This window comes from Anoplopoma fimbria, chromosome 5 (assembly GCF_027596085.1).
Source record: "Anoplopoma fimbria isolate UVic2021 breed Golden Eagle Sablefish chromosome 5, Afim_UVic_2022, whole genome shotgun sequence".
Taxonomy (NCBI): Eukaryota; Metazoa; Chordata; class Actinopteri; order Perciformes; family Anoplopomatidae; genus Anoplopoma; species Anoplopoma fimbria.
Window position 1 is genome coordinate 17,717,872 of NC_072453.1, and position 16,687 is coordinate 17,734,558.

General features: G+C 39.9%; 1 protein-coding gene across 2 annotated transcripts in view; it reads right to left on the reverse strand.

Moving 5' to 3' along the window:
- Positions 1-6,013: 6,013 nt before the first annotated feature.
- LOC129091308 (regulator of G-protein signaling 9-like) overlaps positions 6,014-16,687 on the reverse strand; it is an 11,159-nt gene continuing 485 nt past the window's right edge. The window contains exons 2-17 of one of the 2 annotated variants that reach the window (XM_054598884.1): positions 15,324-15,420; positions 14,193-14,243; positions 13,995-14,101; positions 12,802-12,853; positions 12,659-12,717; positions 12,507-12,583; positions 12,326-12,407; positions 10,943-11,005; positions 9,684-9,713; positions 9,494-9,555; positions 8,789-8,902; positions 8,587-8,702; positions 8,303-8,390; positions 7,803-7,941; positions 7,592-7,674; positions 6,014-7,274 (exon numbers count right to left, since the gene is read on the reverse strand). In XM_054598884.1, coding sequence (XP_054454859.1) covers positions 7,088-7,274; positions 7,592-7,674; positions 7,803-7,941; positions 8,303-8,390; positions 8,587-8,702; positions 8,789-8,902; positions 9,494-9,555; positions 9,684-9,713; positions 10,943-11,005; positions 12,326-12,407; positions 12,507-12,583; positions 12,659-12,717; positions 12,802-12,853; positions 13,995-14,101; positions 14,193-14,243; positions 15,324-15,420 — 1,407 coding nt within the window. In that variant the 3' untranslated portion in view covers positions 6,014-7,087. The remainder of the gene's footprint in view (positions 7,275-7,591; positions 7,675-7,802; positions 7,942-8,302; positions 8,391-8,586; positions 8,703-8,788; positions 8,903-9,493; positions 9,556-9,683; positions 9,714-10,942; positions 11,006-12,325; positions 12,408-12,506; positions 12,584-12,658; positions 12,718-12,801; positions 12,854-13,994; positions 14,102-14,192; positions 14,244-15,323; positions 15,421-16,687) is intronic. The other variant, XM_054598883.1, reaches the window with a different exon arrangement.

The window sequence follows — 16,687 nt, forward strand, 5'->3', positions numbered from 1 at the left end:
CTCCATTAATAATACTCAGACAACCTGAATGGTTTCAATCTTCTAATATAATTCAAACTTTTTTAAAAAAATCCCCAAATGTTCAACTATTCGGCTAATGAACAGGTTGTTTTTGAAACCCTGTCCCTTTTTAACAAACTTTAGTATCAAAGCAGCAACTAAGGTATAATCTGAAGTTTCTGCTCCAATTTTTTGCTTAAAATGTTGTCTTCTTCTTTTCCGTTCTGCCCATGCAGTCCAGTCATTCCAGCCAAAGGTAGCTAGGAAATCAAAGAGTCAGAGCCAGAAAACAGATAATGCACAAATTTACAAATCATACTGAGGCCGGGTGACAGAAAAACACAGGTTTCTGGACAAACAACCACATTAAAGCCATGCAATGTGTATATGTCTTTTGATAAAACTCATTCAGGTGCAACACCAAGCACCAAGGGCTTCATTAAAAGATGCTTCCACACACAAATGTATTTTAATATATGCACACCTCCAGTGAATGCTAAATGTCTTGCATAAATTCCCTCCGCCTTGGCTAGCTAATGTATGAATGGACCTTGTGTGGAAGTCCCTGTGTGGGTATTGTGAGACTGAAACACACACACAGATCAAAGCTCCGGCCTCGGTTCAGAAACCTCAGTGATGGAAGAAATGATGTTGACTACAAGCACGCATGCTCGTTTTTATGTACTCTGCATTAATATCTGCATGGACATCAGCTCGTGGCGATGGTCATACCTTTACCAAAATATTGACCTTGTTTGGGTTTGTGTGGAAATTAGATATCAGGGGAGAAGGGCAAACCTGATTCTGTCCAGCCTCTGTTTGATATTATTTCTAATAATACAAATAATAACGAGGAAAAGCTGTAAAAAAAAATGTATAAAGTTCTGATAAATCGTAAATGCAGATTGTGTCTTTTTAATTTTTCAGGTTTCAGTGAACTATTGCATTTGAATTGATTTGATTGAATTGGTTCACATCCACCAGCTTGTTTCATTACTGAAAGGTTCACCTTCATCCCATTCTCGTTGCTATGTCGCCACCTAGTGGTCAACCACTGTCATCACAACTTACTGAGGATGAGAGGAAGGTTATTGCACGTTATTGCATGTTAGAGGAACTATTTAAGGTGAATTCAATGTCCTTTAAAAGGTCAGTCCATCCAATTTACATGAGTTAGTTATTCATCAATCAATCAACTTGTGATCAGTTTAACAGGTTCATTAAAAGTGTCCCAATTCCAGACTACAAACTGATCCTGTGTGAAAAAAAGTGACAAGATCAAGTCATAAACATGCTTGATTTTATTGCATGTGTGTGTGTTTTTTTCTTTGTGAAACAGATCCAGAACACCCTGGACAACAAAAATAAGTATTAAATCATCAGGAAAAACCTGTTGCTTTCTCTTTCTGTCGTTTCATTGTAAATGGCACCAATTGTCCCAAATACATAATACAAAGTAATTCTATACAGCATCTACTAACCTTCATAGTGTGTTGTTAAAGCACTTGAGCAGTACAAAACCAAACCAACATTGTGACAGAGCTTACCTTAGTTAACCTGGAAGGAGGTTTTCCCGCCAGTATCACTTGTTTGAACTCATATGTTGTTACATTTGTTAAACTTATTCAACCTCTTGTTGCATTAAACTCCTTTCTTTTAGTAAATCCCTCACGTGTAAGTCCTTTAACAGCTGTGGTCTTAGAGCAACAAACTAACAGGAAATGATATTATATGTGTGACGTTGGTTGTTTTTTATGTTTGTTTTCTTAGATTGTTTTTGGAGCTGTCTCACCACCACCCACAATTCATTTTAATTTGTTCCAGCTCTGAACAGCTCGTTTTTTGTGTATTGCATTGTGGGAGAATAGTGTGCATCAACAGCATACAAAACAACCATATTTAGTAAGCATACTCTCTGCTTTGAGTACTACTAAATGTATTTTTTTTACGTACTGCTGTGTATTTTTTCCGCAGATTTTGGTTTTTGTTTGTCACACAGCAATGAAACATGACATTTAAAAAAAATCAACAGCATCTTTCATTCCAAAAGAAGGGTCAATTTTTGCAGATGTAACTGAACATTTTTCATTGGAACTAACTTTCTATAAAAGAAATAGTCCCTTGAGGTAAACTGCTGGATAAACAAAACTCTGATAAAACACATAAATTAAATTCCCCTTCAAAAGAAACCCTGGGCAGATATAGCCCAAACTATCTGCATGTCCACATTAGTGAGAAAAGGGTTATTTTTTTGTAATTTGGGTGATTTAGCCTTTTACGTTAACATGTAAAGAAAGCATCTCATTAAGAAGGCAAACCTTTTTTTTTTAAGACAGTCATTTATTGAGGCACTTGACACAAGCCATGGAATGTACAAATCAAATACAACAAATTGAAAGTACTTTTCACATTCTTGCATCTGTAAACATGTTAAAGAGAATACATTCCGACAGTTAATTCACATCGTACCGTTCCCCCACCACACACAACGGAGAGAAAGTGCGAGGAAAAAGTATCAACACCTCGCTCGGAGTAGTGCACAACGTGTACGACAGCTACAAAACAGCAGTGGAGCTAAATACAAAAACTATCACCCGACTCTCTGTTACTGTAACAACTATTCATTCGTGAAGTCTGTCGGGAGCGAATCAGCAAGAAAAAGCAACATGCAGACAAACTGTTCATGTGCTCTCATTGTACCTGAACTGCATCTATTCGGTCACATAATGTGTGTAAGAGGTAATAAATTGAGGATGAGGCATCTAACTCTATTTAGCAGCACAATAACACTTCTCTACTTGTGATCAATATTAAATAAATATGCAAATTCATTTTATTTTCAGCAGGCATGTGCACGGTCCAGATGTCTGTCTGCTTTGGTTTATCCCTCTCTAGGATGTAAACATTAATGTATTTTAACTTTTATTTTTATTTGGCACTCACAAAAATAATTAAGTTTATAAGTTCCTTTCGTTTATAGTTTTTGTTCTCTTGAGGCCCTGAATGTCTGTGTGCATGCAGGCTATGTGGAACCTTCTGAGGTGTGTGAAGGTGGATAAGGCTGCTGTCGGGCTACTGTTAGTTAATAGATACAGAATGAGGTGCTACAGCTCAAGTTTCCTAAGCTCTTGCTCGTGTTCGTTCACCCTGTTCACCTCAAAAAAACTAAACATCCAATCTAAACATCTGGCTCAGCTGGTGCTCACATCAGTAAGGGTTAGAGTCAATAAGGCTGAGGAATGCTCCGCGAAAAACATATGTGTTAAGTATCCAACACATGACTGCCTGTTAGCTTGTAAGGTGCAGGTTTGTTCCAAATGTACAAAAAAATATGGTTGAATACATCTTTCTATGTCAGCAAACAAAGAGGCAGAACACTAACATCATGTCCTCTGTATTTAAATGACATACCAATCTCTCAGAGGGGATTTTTCTCCCAGATTTATATTCTTGGCTGTGTGAAGAATCAAAAAAACAAATGCAATGTAAAGAAAATCACATTACAGAACAATCTTTACAGCCTTGTTTGGTGGTTGTAGTCAAACATTTCTCAGAGGGGAAGGGTCTCGCACTGGTGGACTTAGGACTCAACCGTAAACAGCTGTGAAAACACTGTGTATTTGGCCATATTGTGGAAAGAACTGAATGTTTTGAAAAATACTTGAAAGTGGACAGTGAAGAGGATTAAACTGCACCAGACATGTATCTGGGGACTTTCAGGCCTACAGGCAGTGTTGTGTTAGACAGCTAAATATATATCGTTAGTTTCCTTTAAGAAGTTAAGGGGTTGAGGTTCAGCCAAAACAGTCAGTGTCCCAGATCAACCGTTTTGTGTCATGTTTGGTATTTATGGTGTCGATTGTGGCTTTTTCTGGTGGGAATGTAAGCCACAGCTACACAGGGATATATATCCTGTTAATGTCTGGATGAGATCTTTTATCTCGCTCAGACACATGGGGGAAATCCGCCTGCTCAGACATACACAGATTTTAAATAATCCCATTTGTTTATGTTTGTTATACCTGTGTGAATGCAGCCGACTAGCCCGTCCCGTTCTGTGGAGTGAGACTCTCCCAGGGACAGATGATCTCTTTGGCTCCCACTCCTCCACGAGAGGCCGCCCGGCTCTCCTCGTCCTCGTCCTCAGACTCTATGGGGTAGATTCGGCACTCTGGAGGAATATCCACTTTAATCTGAAAGAAACTGATGAAATACAGTTTCAGGAAAGAAAATATTAACTCTGCAACATTGGATTTGAAATGTAAACATTAGTTATGGCCTTAAAGTTCCACTTTCAGCTTTATATTGAGGGTGTTTACTTTTAAATGAGATAAACGTTGTAAGATGTGTAGTGAGTTTTATACATAATCCAGTAACTGGATGAGTTAGGACGAGAAACTACATGCAAAAACATTGTTTTTTTATGATATGGCAAATTGAGATTTTTTGGGGCTCTTTTTTCAGACTATCAGAAAGAAAAATCATAACCTGTTCACCTGCAGTTTCTTCTTCTACAATTCATTTCTTTATTTTTTTTTCAGACTCTGAGCCAGAAATCTCCAGCTCAGTAGCACTTTAATACACAAAACTTTCCAATTTCATTCCTTTCTATATCCTGATGGTTTTGTTTTTTTACTGAGGTGTATCATTCACAGCCTGATTAATATAACATTTTATTCCTAAAAACACACCGAAAATAGTTTTTTTAAATAGCTGTTGACAGTATTTTCTGATTTAAGGAGTGAAAAAAAGGAATATCCAAAATCCTCTCTGTAAAAACCTTTGACTCTAATATGTCAACAAAATGCAACAAGTACGTTGAACCTTAATCCATGATCAGATTTCTACTTTTTAAATTCATGCAAATACGCACATAGCTGATTAGACAATGTCTCTTTTGCATATTTAACATGAAATAAAAAATATATTGTCTTAACGTTAATCTACTGGGAAGATTCATAGTGATATCTGGTAGTTTAAATGTTTTCCCTGAGAATAAATAAATAAAATAATCACATTTAAAAAGAGAAAAGCATCTGACTGCACAGTAAGTGAGAGGAAAGTCTTTCTGTGAATACCTGTACCAATGCTACCACGTTATTTAGTATATACATAGTATGTCAAATGCAGTGCGCCAAAAATACAAGAATGTCCTACTTCATCCATTTAGCAGTTTGCAAGCCAGAATGTTTTTTTTCTGCTTATTATGACCCACAATCCCCTCTACGCTGCAGATATATACAAGCATAGGGCCAAAGGTCAAGGTGCAATGGTATGAGGATGTAGTGTGTCCCAATGGAAGGAATGCTGCATGCAACAGTACGTACTTTTTAATGGCAGCTGCAGTATGTACTCAAAGTGTGTGTTTTGTCTCACACTCACTTGCCAATCCGTCTGGGTGGAGCCTGACTGGGTTGATTCGGGCTGATTGGCTGAATGCGGCTACTTGTCCCGGCAGCTGAGTGGCATTTGGGAGACAAGCTGGCGAACATGGAGGCGGGGGTGCAGCCACGCTTCAGCAGACGACGTAGGGACAGAGCCATGCGAGACTTGGACACGTTTCCACCGACCGGCGCTTGGGCCTCAGGGTCGCCCTCGCCTTCTCCTCCACCGGCCTCGACCCGCCGCTCAGAGGCCGAGGTGCTCTCCAACGCCACGCTGATGGGGGACGGACAAGCCGGGGTGTGGGCCAGGAAGGGGAGAGGGGGGGAGGCGTTGGATGTGGGGAAGTCGGTGAGGCCGGAGTAGACGGCGAGGTGGGGGACGGGAGTGGTGAAGCGGCACAGCTGTGAGGTCAAAGGGCAACAGAAGAAAATATTTGTGCATTTTGGAAAACTTTCAGTTCTTTTAAAATGTTCTACTGACTTAAACACAATGATGTACATGATGAACACTTCCAAACCAAAATGACAGATAAGGACAGGAATAATAATACATATTCAGACACAAATAACTCAAACTACATGAAAGAAAAGTGAATGAATGACAAACAGAAAAACATAATATGCTTTATGGGGGTTTATTAGCTTATGATTGATGACAAAGAAAAACATACTGTACAATACAGAACACTGTATGAGAGAAGATGGACAGTACAACACATGTAATATGAGAAACAACATGACAGACAACAGTTACAGCTTTTATGGACAGAAATGTAACAGATGGTAACAGATGGTAACACATAAGGCTGTTTGTCATGACTTGTGTATAGACGTGAGTCATGTAGGATGTGTTTAAAGGTTCGGTTCACCCAAATCACAAAACCTTTCCTCTCATTGTGGTTTTTATGAGACATTTGTCAGGTAAATACATTTAATTTGTGGTAGGAAAACCACCCAAAAGTGTCAACCAAGAGTTTTTTTTTCATACTTTAAGTCACATCTGATATAGATCTTTGTGAATCTTTGACATTAGTGATGATTTGTATGTCAGTGGATGTTTGAATATCATTAAGCAGTTTTTCGCCTCTTATGGGGCAGCGGAAACAAGCTAAATAACATTAACAAATTACCTTTTGAAGGGATATTTGCTTATTTACACATCCAACAGACACGAAACAACACTAGCTTTCTTTTGTTTTTGTCATGTTTCTGAACATATCTCCAATATTCATCTCCTTTTAGCTCCGTTTTTGGTCTCCACCAACCCCTAAGGGAAATATCTGGCTCTTTTGCTGCTAAATGCTCCACTATGTTCACCAGATAGTTGCTAACTTTGTATATACGCTGTTTGGTGCTGGGCAGGTAATACACACAAGATTTTTAACCACAAATACAACGCTATTAGAGCGAACCAAAACAGTAAAGTTGCGGGTTATAAAACCGAAACTATGAACTGAAACATGCTATAAAGCTCCCGATAGTGAAGGGGAATTGTTCATCACTACGAACGACTCCTTTCTTATCAAACACGCTCATATGACCCGTTGTTATTTTAAAAATATTGACTACAGTAGCTTTAAACTTAAAATTAAAATGGCATTAGAATGTCAACATAATCACTAATAAATAAACTGCAGTGTATTTTTTGATTTATGATTCTACTAAATAAGTAGGAAAAGTCCCTGAACATCACATGTTTATGTTCATCTCTTAGCAGGAGGACGAGGAGGGGGGGGCGCCTCCTTGCCCTGCTTGCTGAGTTTGCTCATGACCTGTGTGATGTCAACATTGGCGGCCATCTTGGCTCTCTGCTCCTGCTCCATCTGCCGGAGAATGATGGGGCTCATACTGGGCTGTCTCTTCTTTGCATTCTGCTCCAACTGGGCATCACTGGAAGAGAAAAGAATAAAGAAACAGGAGGGAGATGAAAAAGAGGCAGACCAGCAAGGAGAAGAGGGGGAGGAAATTAAGTTTTGGGGGGTGATGGATGTGGTAGTTTCCAGAAGCTACAGGGATACGAATAAGACATAAACTAAAGTCATCCTTTGCAGGGAATCATTTTCTGCATTTGATGCCATTGTGCTTGATCAGGCAAATCAAAACACTGAAGTTTTTTCCTAATTATAGCAGAGAAGATTAAAAGCTCAACAGCGTCTGAAAAAGTTGATTTAAATTCATAAATGTGGGAGTTAAAAGCTGCCACATGCCTGAAAGTGTGCTCCTCAGGACAAATGGCCTTCTTCGTCGTATCCTTAAACACTGGAGACTTCTGGTACCGCCCGTACGAGTCCTGCAAAAACACAAACAAACTCCTCATGGATCAGTGCTTGTTTGGTAAGTGGCGAGTACAGGCCTGTGGGAAATAGGACGCCACCGTTATCTTGTGTTTAAAACACACTTACTGGTGTGTTTACTGACCTTCTTCATGAGCATGTAGATGTGCGTTTGGGCTGGGTCCAGCACGTATCTGTGCGGGTGTTTCAGGCCCTTCACCGTGATTTCCATCGTCTTTCCGTCGATGTTGATCCACCGCGGTGCACCGCGTGCCAGGAATGTCCTGGGATCAGGAGAGGGGAAGGAACAGACAAAATGTTAAAACACGTAATGCATTTAAGTACAAATTTTAAGGTTCTTAACTTGATTAAGATCTTTTCATTCGACTTAAACACATTTCAGAGGAAAATAATGTACTTTTTAATCCACTACAAATATCTGACAGCTATAGTTACGAGTTCATCGTCAATGAAATGTTAAAAAACTTGTCTTCTTGTTTTGTCTGAACAACAGCCCAAAACACAAAATATTCAGTTCACGATGATATAAAACTGCAACCAGAGAATGTTTGGCTTTAACACTCTAACACTTACACTTTATCAACATTCAATTTATTCTGCACAGAGAATAAATGAATACATTACTTGTAGATATGCTCTGCTTTCTCTCTCATCGTCGCAGCTTCGCCCCACTTCAGATCTTCGCAACCCTCCCAGAATGCCAAGTTCTCACCTACGTCGGTTCAGAATAAAAAAAAGAAAATGTAAAAGAAAACTATTCTTAGCCCCTTTTAATGGCTGAAATATCAACATTGTGTGAGCAGAAATGATTCTTCAGTGCAGCAAGTTTACAAGGATAACACTTCTGTTATCAGTGATGTTTTACTTATTTTTCTAATAAAATCAAACTAAAATAAGGACCACCGTACCGCTGAATTCTTTCTTCAGGAAGAGTCTGAAATCATCTCGTCCTCTGGGGTCGGAGAGCAGCTCTGCGAAGCTGAAAGTCCACCTCTCCACACGCATTTTAGTTGGTATTTCCACACTTTTAAACAGACAAATAAAAACAAACAAGTTATGCTTAATTATTCTCTATACTATAAATTATTCATTTATGCTAAGCTGACTCACTTGGGCATGTTCAAGGTCCAGTACGTGACGTCATCAGTGACCCAGGGGTTGCTGGGGAGACACTTGGAGAGGAAAGGGTCGTGGTTTTTATAGGTGGTGGGGTATTTCACCAATCTGCAAGAACAGGGAGAAAGAGTTTATCATCTGTAATGTTTGGAGGAGAGAACTTTAAGATAGGTGCAGCCTGAAATACCTCCATTTAATTTTTAAAACAGTATGCTAAATGTCAGCCAAAGTTTATGTTGTGCAAAAAAGGTGTAAATTATGGACCAGATCACCACATGTTTAAATGTAAAAATGTATTTCCTTCCACATGAAGTTTATGTTTTGGGTTCAATTTGATTGTCTCTTTGTTAGAGAGCAAGATACAGTATCTTAAAAAATATGAATAAATATCTTAAAAATATGATGACAAATTACACTTAAAGTATATTCCATGATTGTCCATCACTGTATTTCTATTCTAATCATTTTCAATTATTTAAACAGCAGCCTTATGTACTCTCTAAGCACTCAATAATCCAATTACATATTGATCTTTACAACATTATATTAACAAGTCACTGAACCTGCAGTTACTGTGTCTTTATCATCTGTGCATGACTTTCAGCAGGCCAGTCAGTGGAGACGCTATTTTTGAGACGATATGATGCATCAGTCAATCTAAAGTGACTGGTCTGTCACAGATATGATGGACTGGCTTACGCGCTAATGGACACCGATGACTTCACTCTGGGCCTCATGATGGCCTGCTGGGTAAAGATCATCTACGGAGAGGAGGAGGAGAGATGACAGCGATTAAAAAATGTGTCTGTCTCTTTGGATCACGGATGGTTACACAACTGTTTGGTTTAGTTGAAACAGGATGAGAGTCAGAATGTAAATGATCACTCACGATTCTCTCGTAGAAGTCGGGTGTTTTAGGCTGAGGAAAAAAACATATTAAAGGTTAAATTGTGAGATAATATGTAATATCACAAAAAAAAACATCTAAATATGCATGGACAAAGATTGATTGTGAGTATCACTGTGAGGTCTAGACCTTAAGATTAAGGACATTTTGGATAATTCCTACATTATAAAAGGGTTTTTTTGGGGGGGGGGTTAAAGCTAGGGTTGGTTATCTTTAATTTTTGTTGAAATTCCTACAACAATCAATATATCAAACTCTCTGACAAAAAAAGGAAAAAAATGACAAATGTGATTGCTAAGAATAGCCATGTTCATTCAAATGTTGGTTTCTTACGTTCATAATGCCAATTTTGGGGGGATTGGCTTTGGATTAAGGTCTTAAGCGACTTTTGGAGCTAAAGCTGCTAGCAAATTCCATTGGTAAAGAAACACGTGGCTGGATTTTTTGGTTGGATAAATCTCAAAGTCTAGAATACTCTAGAATACTAGAACATTACAAAACATATAGCTTTAAGAGTTGGTTTGAGGGTTAAAAGAGCACTCGATCGATTTAGCGCTGCACTCCTATAACATTGTGATTCACGATGGACAGTTTAAAGAACCACCAACATTGATGCTGCAGAACCAGAGATATCGTCCGTTTATTTAATGGATTCTTCTTCCTTGTCAAAACTTGGCCGTCCACATTTTCCACAACGCAACAGAGGTCTGGTGAGCTCACAAACTCCACATCTTCAGCATATTTTTTCATATTCAAACTTGTCTTCAACCTCAACCGACGCTGACTCAAGTTTCATCACATCTCATTCATCAGACTTCACACTAGCTATACCCTTTTTCATACAACCTACAAGTACAACCTCAGACCTGTGAGATGATCTTGATGTGTGAAATCATTGGAGTTTACCTTTTAAGGTTGGAATTAGGTTAAAAGTCGAGGTTGCATTAAGGGTTAAGTATGAAGTTGTGTCAAGTACAAACATGATGGTTGTACTTGACAGTTTAACAGTCTGAAAACAAAAAGAGAGCCATGGGAAAGGCCTGCAGAAGATAAGAGAAGGATAAGAGAATAAAAGAAAAGAGAAGAGAAGTTAATTCGATAACTCAAATTATCTGAAACAGCAGACAGGAAAAGGAAAGGAAAGTAGAGACAAGCATCCTCTACTGGATCCATGCATTAAATCCTCTTATTGAATATAAGCTGATTATGTTACACGGGTCACACAGAGACTCACCTGTTACCTCGTCTGCGTTTGGATCCGTTAGTCGATCCAGTCCGTAGTCCATGGCGCTCACCGTCCCCGGCTACACACAACAAAATGATTTCACAATGTGTGTTTACCAAAGGACTCATTGCCTAAAGCAGATGGCTGTGTTATGATGCTAATCCCAGGCTGCTGTAGTGACAACAAGCAGCCAGTCACGTGTTAAATGTGATTTTGTGAATTCGACACTACAGCTTAGAGAAATGTGTTTGTTTTCAGCCGACATGATTTGACTTTTAATGACACTCAGCAGCAAGATAAATCTGTCCCTGGAATATGTTGTTATCTTAGAAAGAACGCTGACTTTGACTTTTATGAATATGTGTGTAAATAATGCATCTCAAGATTTAAGTAATATATTTTAGAAAAATACGCTTCTTCAACTTCTTGCTGGGAGATAGACGAGAACATTGATACCACCCTCATGTCTGTATGTGCGGTACAGAGAAAGAGCCACAAGGCAATTAGCCTAGCTTAGCATAAAGATTTGAAGAAAGCGGAAACAGCTAGCCTTGCTGTCTGCAAAGTAAAAAGAAAAATACACCAACCAGCACCTCTAAACTCAGAATTAAACACATATCATGTTTGTTTACGTAGACCAAACTCTCCATTTTCATTCATGTATATATTCTGATTGTTTTCACTTCTGGGTTTGTTCATATATCATTCATATCCTGAATAATATAACATTTTATTCCTAAAAACACAGCTGTTTTTGTTGTGTTATGGCTGTTGACAGTATTTCCTGATTTATGGAGCAATAAAAATAGATATCTGAAATTCCCTCAGTTAAAACCTTTGACTCTAATCAGTCAACAAAATGACACAAGAATGTTGAACTTAGCTTTAGACATTGTTCAGATTTCTGTTTTCGAAAGTTTGATGAGATAATAGTTCATTTGCGTATTTAAAGAACATATTTCAGAAAACGTGTTATACTAAAAATATCTGTCTTAATCCAAATGTAATCACCACAAACCCAATGACACATGCTGAACCCGAGTCTCTCAGTTTCTTTTCATGAAACATAGTGAAACTGAAGACTAGGTTCAAACCGTCACACCATATTCTCCTACACAGTGTGAAATATTAATCAGCGGTGCCCTTTTCCTCTGACTGGACATGTGATAGTAATGAGGCATCGTGGGTAGAGATAATGAGATACCCTGGGAAGTATAGAAGGTGGAGCACAATTTATTTTCAGACGTCTCAGTCTGCTGGCAATCCACTGATAAACATGAAGCTGCATCCTGTGTGTGCAGTACATGTATGATAACCATCTGTGTGTGTGTGTGTGTGTGTGTGTGTGTGTGTGTGTGTGTGTGTGTGTGTGTGTGTGTGTGTGTGTGTGTGTTCTCACCGGAGGTCTGTGAACCACCCAGTAGGCTCTCTCCTGGCAGTCAAACACCACACGGTCCGGTTTCTTCCTCTCTTTCGCGGCCCTTAAAATAAATCGTACAAACACAAATCAGAGCATCGTAACACGTTTCCTGTTCTCAAACCCTGAGGGATGTCGTTCAGTTTGTCACACACACACCTACCTGTACTGTTCTTTAGCTTGCATCACTATGAAGTCCCATTTATGATTCATCCACTTGTGAAGACGGTTATAGTGCTCCTGTGGACGTAAAGCGAACACCTCAGTAAACGGCAGCAGATGAAATGAACCGCTCTCATTCAGCCTCAGGCTCACCTGCTCGTGCACCTCCAGGATTCCTTTCTTGCGTATGTTTCTTTTTGCCAGGTAGATTGCTGTAATAATAAAAAAAAAAGGGAAAATGTGAACGTTTGTATCAGGAAGTGAAGTAAAATGTGCACCACTCCGGTCACACTCACCATAATCTGTATCCTCAACAGGCCACTGCTGTGTGGGCCAGAAGTACGGAGTCTGACGGGACAAAACAAGTGTTATTGTGATTTAATTGTTACAGAGCAGAAGTCAAGTAGGATTCATTTATCAGGAAACCAAAGCCAACCAATTGTGGTTTTACATCACAGAAAAGAATAGTGAGTCATAGCAGTATAAACACTTGTCTCCCACACTTAACGGTTATGCAGAAATGTGGAAACATTCAGTTAAAAAGCTTGAAATGATCTCCGTTCCTCAGTGGTGCGTCATTCATCATTCTTTGTTTTTTGTTAATTTATCAAGAAAAACTGCCAAACATTCACAGGTTCCAGCTTGTCAAATGTTATTTTCCTCTGATTTATAAATGTTTTACTATTGTTTAAAGACTTAATGATTAATCTTCAGGGAAAATAAGCATTTTAGCTGCAGTCATAATTATCTCTTTAGAAGCTGCTGTGTGCTTAAGACAAGAAAGGCACCGATGAAATATGCATGAGTCTCATTATCACGATACCAAGGTCTCCACCTCACTAAGGTCCTAGTCTTCAAGTCAATTATAATTATAGAACATTTAAAGCCAACAAATGTCCATGGATTAATATTCAATAGTAGAAAAATTAAATCATAATATAGTCTATTAATAGTTTTACCAAAAGACGTGTGATGCATTGCAGGATGTCCACAGTCCTCCTCTCCTCTCCTCTTTCCTTTCCTTCTCTCCTTTCTCCTCTGATCTCCCCTCATTTGCTTTCTTCCTTTCCTCTTTCCGTTCCCACTCCTCTCATCTTATCTCTTTTTGTCTTCTTGATCACTCTCTCATTCCTCTCCACTCCTTTCCATTTCTTTCCTATCATCTTTTTTTTCTCATCTCTTTTCCTTTCTCTCCTCTTATATACACTCCTTTCAAGTGTGTATCCTTCCAGTCTAACAAATGTGTGGAATCAATGTTCTTCCTCATCAACACCTTTTTAAATCTCATCAACACCTTTTTAAATCTATATTTCCCTCTTCTTTATCAGGGCATTCATACGTGTTTTAATCACATCACCACCACTAACTGTTGTTTAAACATTCCTTCATAGCCCTTTATATTAGTGGTTTAAAAAACTCCACAAGGCACCTTTAAAATCTAAACATAGCTGCCTCGGCTCTGGGTTTCTTTGTAACGTGGCGTGTTTACCTGGAAGCGATAGAGGGATGCATCTGGTTTGATCAGTAGGCGTTTGTGGTCTTGCAGAGGGTAGATGTATCCTAACGCCACCAGCATAGAGCCAAAACACCTCGCCTCTGGAGACAACACAGAGAGAGAGAGGCCAGCAGGAATTTAACAACCAACTAACAAGCTGTGTATTTAATGTACGAATGGCTCATCTCTCACCTTGTGTGTCCACCTGGAGTCTGTCCACTAACCACGCAAGTATGTCTTCACCTGAGGAGGACAGATGTAAATGGTTATTCAGGGGTAACTGAAAAAATATTCACAGCCAGACAGAAAAGCTGCTCTGAAGGCGAACATGAAGTAATGAGTGTTTGTGTGTCGATACGTAGGTGGACTTCTAAATGCCAGACCCCTGATACACCATCACTGATGGCCTGTGAGCCTCTAGAGGTAATGTGGAGGAGGGAGACAGCAGGAAACAAGGAGGAGAGGAGAGGAGAGGAAAAGAAGGAGTAAAGGAAGAGTGAGGGAATGAAAGAGAGAGAGAGATAAGACAAAGGAAAATAAGACACAGGAAACAAACAAAAGAGGAGAGACAGGAAAGGAAAGGAGATGAGAAAAAAAGATGATGGGAAAGAAATGGAAAGGAGTGGAGAGGAATGAGAGAGTGATCAAGAAGACAAAAAGAGATAAGATGAGAGGAGTGGGAACGGAAAGAGGAAAGGAAGAAAGCAAATGAGGGGAGATAAGAGGAGAAAGGAGAGAAGGAAAGGAAAGGAGGTAAGATAATTGGATAAAAAGAGGAGAAAAGAGGAGAAAAAGGAAAGGAAGGGAGTAGAGAGGAGAAGCTGTTTGCATATTTGATTGGTTTTATTCATTCAGCTGTTTTAAGCTGCCTCGATTCAAAGCTGGCAAATGACGTAAAAGTCCAGGTTTCCTCTCCTCCTCCTCCTCCTCCTCCTCCCTCTGTTGTTCTCTCCTTTCCGACTCTGTTACTTGCTCTTTTCCTCTCGCTCGCCATCTCAATCATCATCATCATCATCCTCCTCCTCCTCCTCCTCCTTCACCTCCTACTTTTTCCCTCTCCCCGACTCGGAGACGGCGGGGGTTGTCATGGAGATTAAATCTGCAGCTCTCGAGTTTGAGCCCGTAGCTCTGGTATCCTCCAGTGAGACTATGCAGGCACAATCACTCCACCAGCTGCTCCATGACACCAAGTATACGACTAAATATGTGTGTGTGTGTGTGTGTGTGTGTGTGTGTGTGTGTGTGTGTGTGTGTGTGTGTGTGTGTGTGTGTGTGTGTGTGTGTGTGTGTGTGTGTGTGTGTGTGTGTGTGTGTGCTCTTTACCAGTGATGGCGTGCGGTATTGTCGTGATAACAAGTCTCTGAGGCTGAGACTTAACTCCTGTTTTCGGGTCCTGCATCTCCAGCAGCACCTTCTCTGCCTGCAAAACAAGAAACGTCAAGAAAGAGGATCGAGAAGAGGTTACCACGACAACTGATGGTGACTTGAAGGGGGCAGAGGTCACCATGCCAACGGGTTGCTAGGACAAGGGGGGGGGGGAATCAGGAAATCAGTTAGATGGATTTTCGGGATTCAATCTGCTCCAACGTCAAGGACAGGATGATGATGATGATGATGATGATGATGATGATGATGATGATTATCAGCATCTTCATCATCCTCGTTAACCTCTTTTCTGTGTAATGAAATATTGCGAAACATAGCATCTAATTGCCTCTGATAGATTAGAAACCTCTGAATCCTGGAATATTAAAGCGTGCCCTCCATGCTTGTAATTCATTCTTTCTATCAGGTCAATGCTGCGTGACTTAGTGACTCTCTCAACGTTTCTATTAAAACTAAATAAACGAGCTGATAAATAACTCTGAAGCTGAAACAATGCATGAAACAGGGGAGTGGTGAGATGAGAGGTTTGTTTCAGGCTGTGGTTTCGTGCCCTGATCTCATGGCTTTTGTTTGGCTTTGCGTGGGAGGTTCCGCAGTGAGTCACTGCCCTCTAAACTGATTTTATTTGTTTTAGTTCATCATAACATCTGATCCCACAGCTCAGGTGTGGAACTGGAAAGCCAGAAACCATGCAGTGTGTTAATTCAGTTTGTGTGAAAGTCTAGGTGTGTCAGAGAGAGGGAGAGAGGGAGGAGGGAGAGTGTACGCAGCTCCCAGGCCTGTTTGAAGTGGCTTCCTGCTTTGAAGTCATCCTGGAGAGGCTATAAGCTCCGGGCAGAGCCGGACCAGAGTGGGCTTTCATGGACCAAATCACAAAGTTCACCTGGAAATGAGTGCAGCATTCCCCTGGAGAGCAGGGCATTGTGCGTGCTGCATTCAGGTACAATAGACATATTTTTGTCTTAACTATCTCCTGCACAAAGTTACTTCACTGTGAGACATTTCCAGCTCCTGAAGTGGATCAAATTTGAAATTGTGAGATGATGAATGGAGCCTCGCTCTGGCCACAGAACTGGACTGCTGTTGGACCGCTGTACACAGCGCCTGGATTAACTTCCCTGGTTAGTGTAGACGGAGGCACTGATACTGATCCAGGCTTAATGCTTATTAAAACTGAATGACCTTATCACTGCGAGGTTGCAACGAAACCCTGTCTTACATTTAGTGCCCACTGAAACCAAGATGACATTTGTTTGTTGCTTTGATGTCTTGTCATTCTGTTGCATGTATTTCTGAAGGCT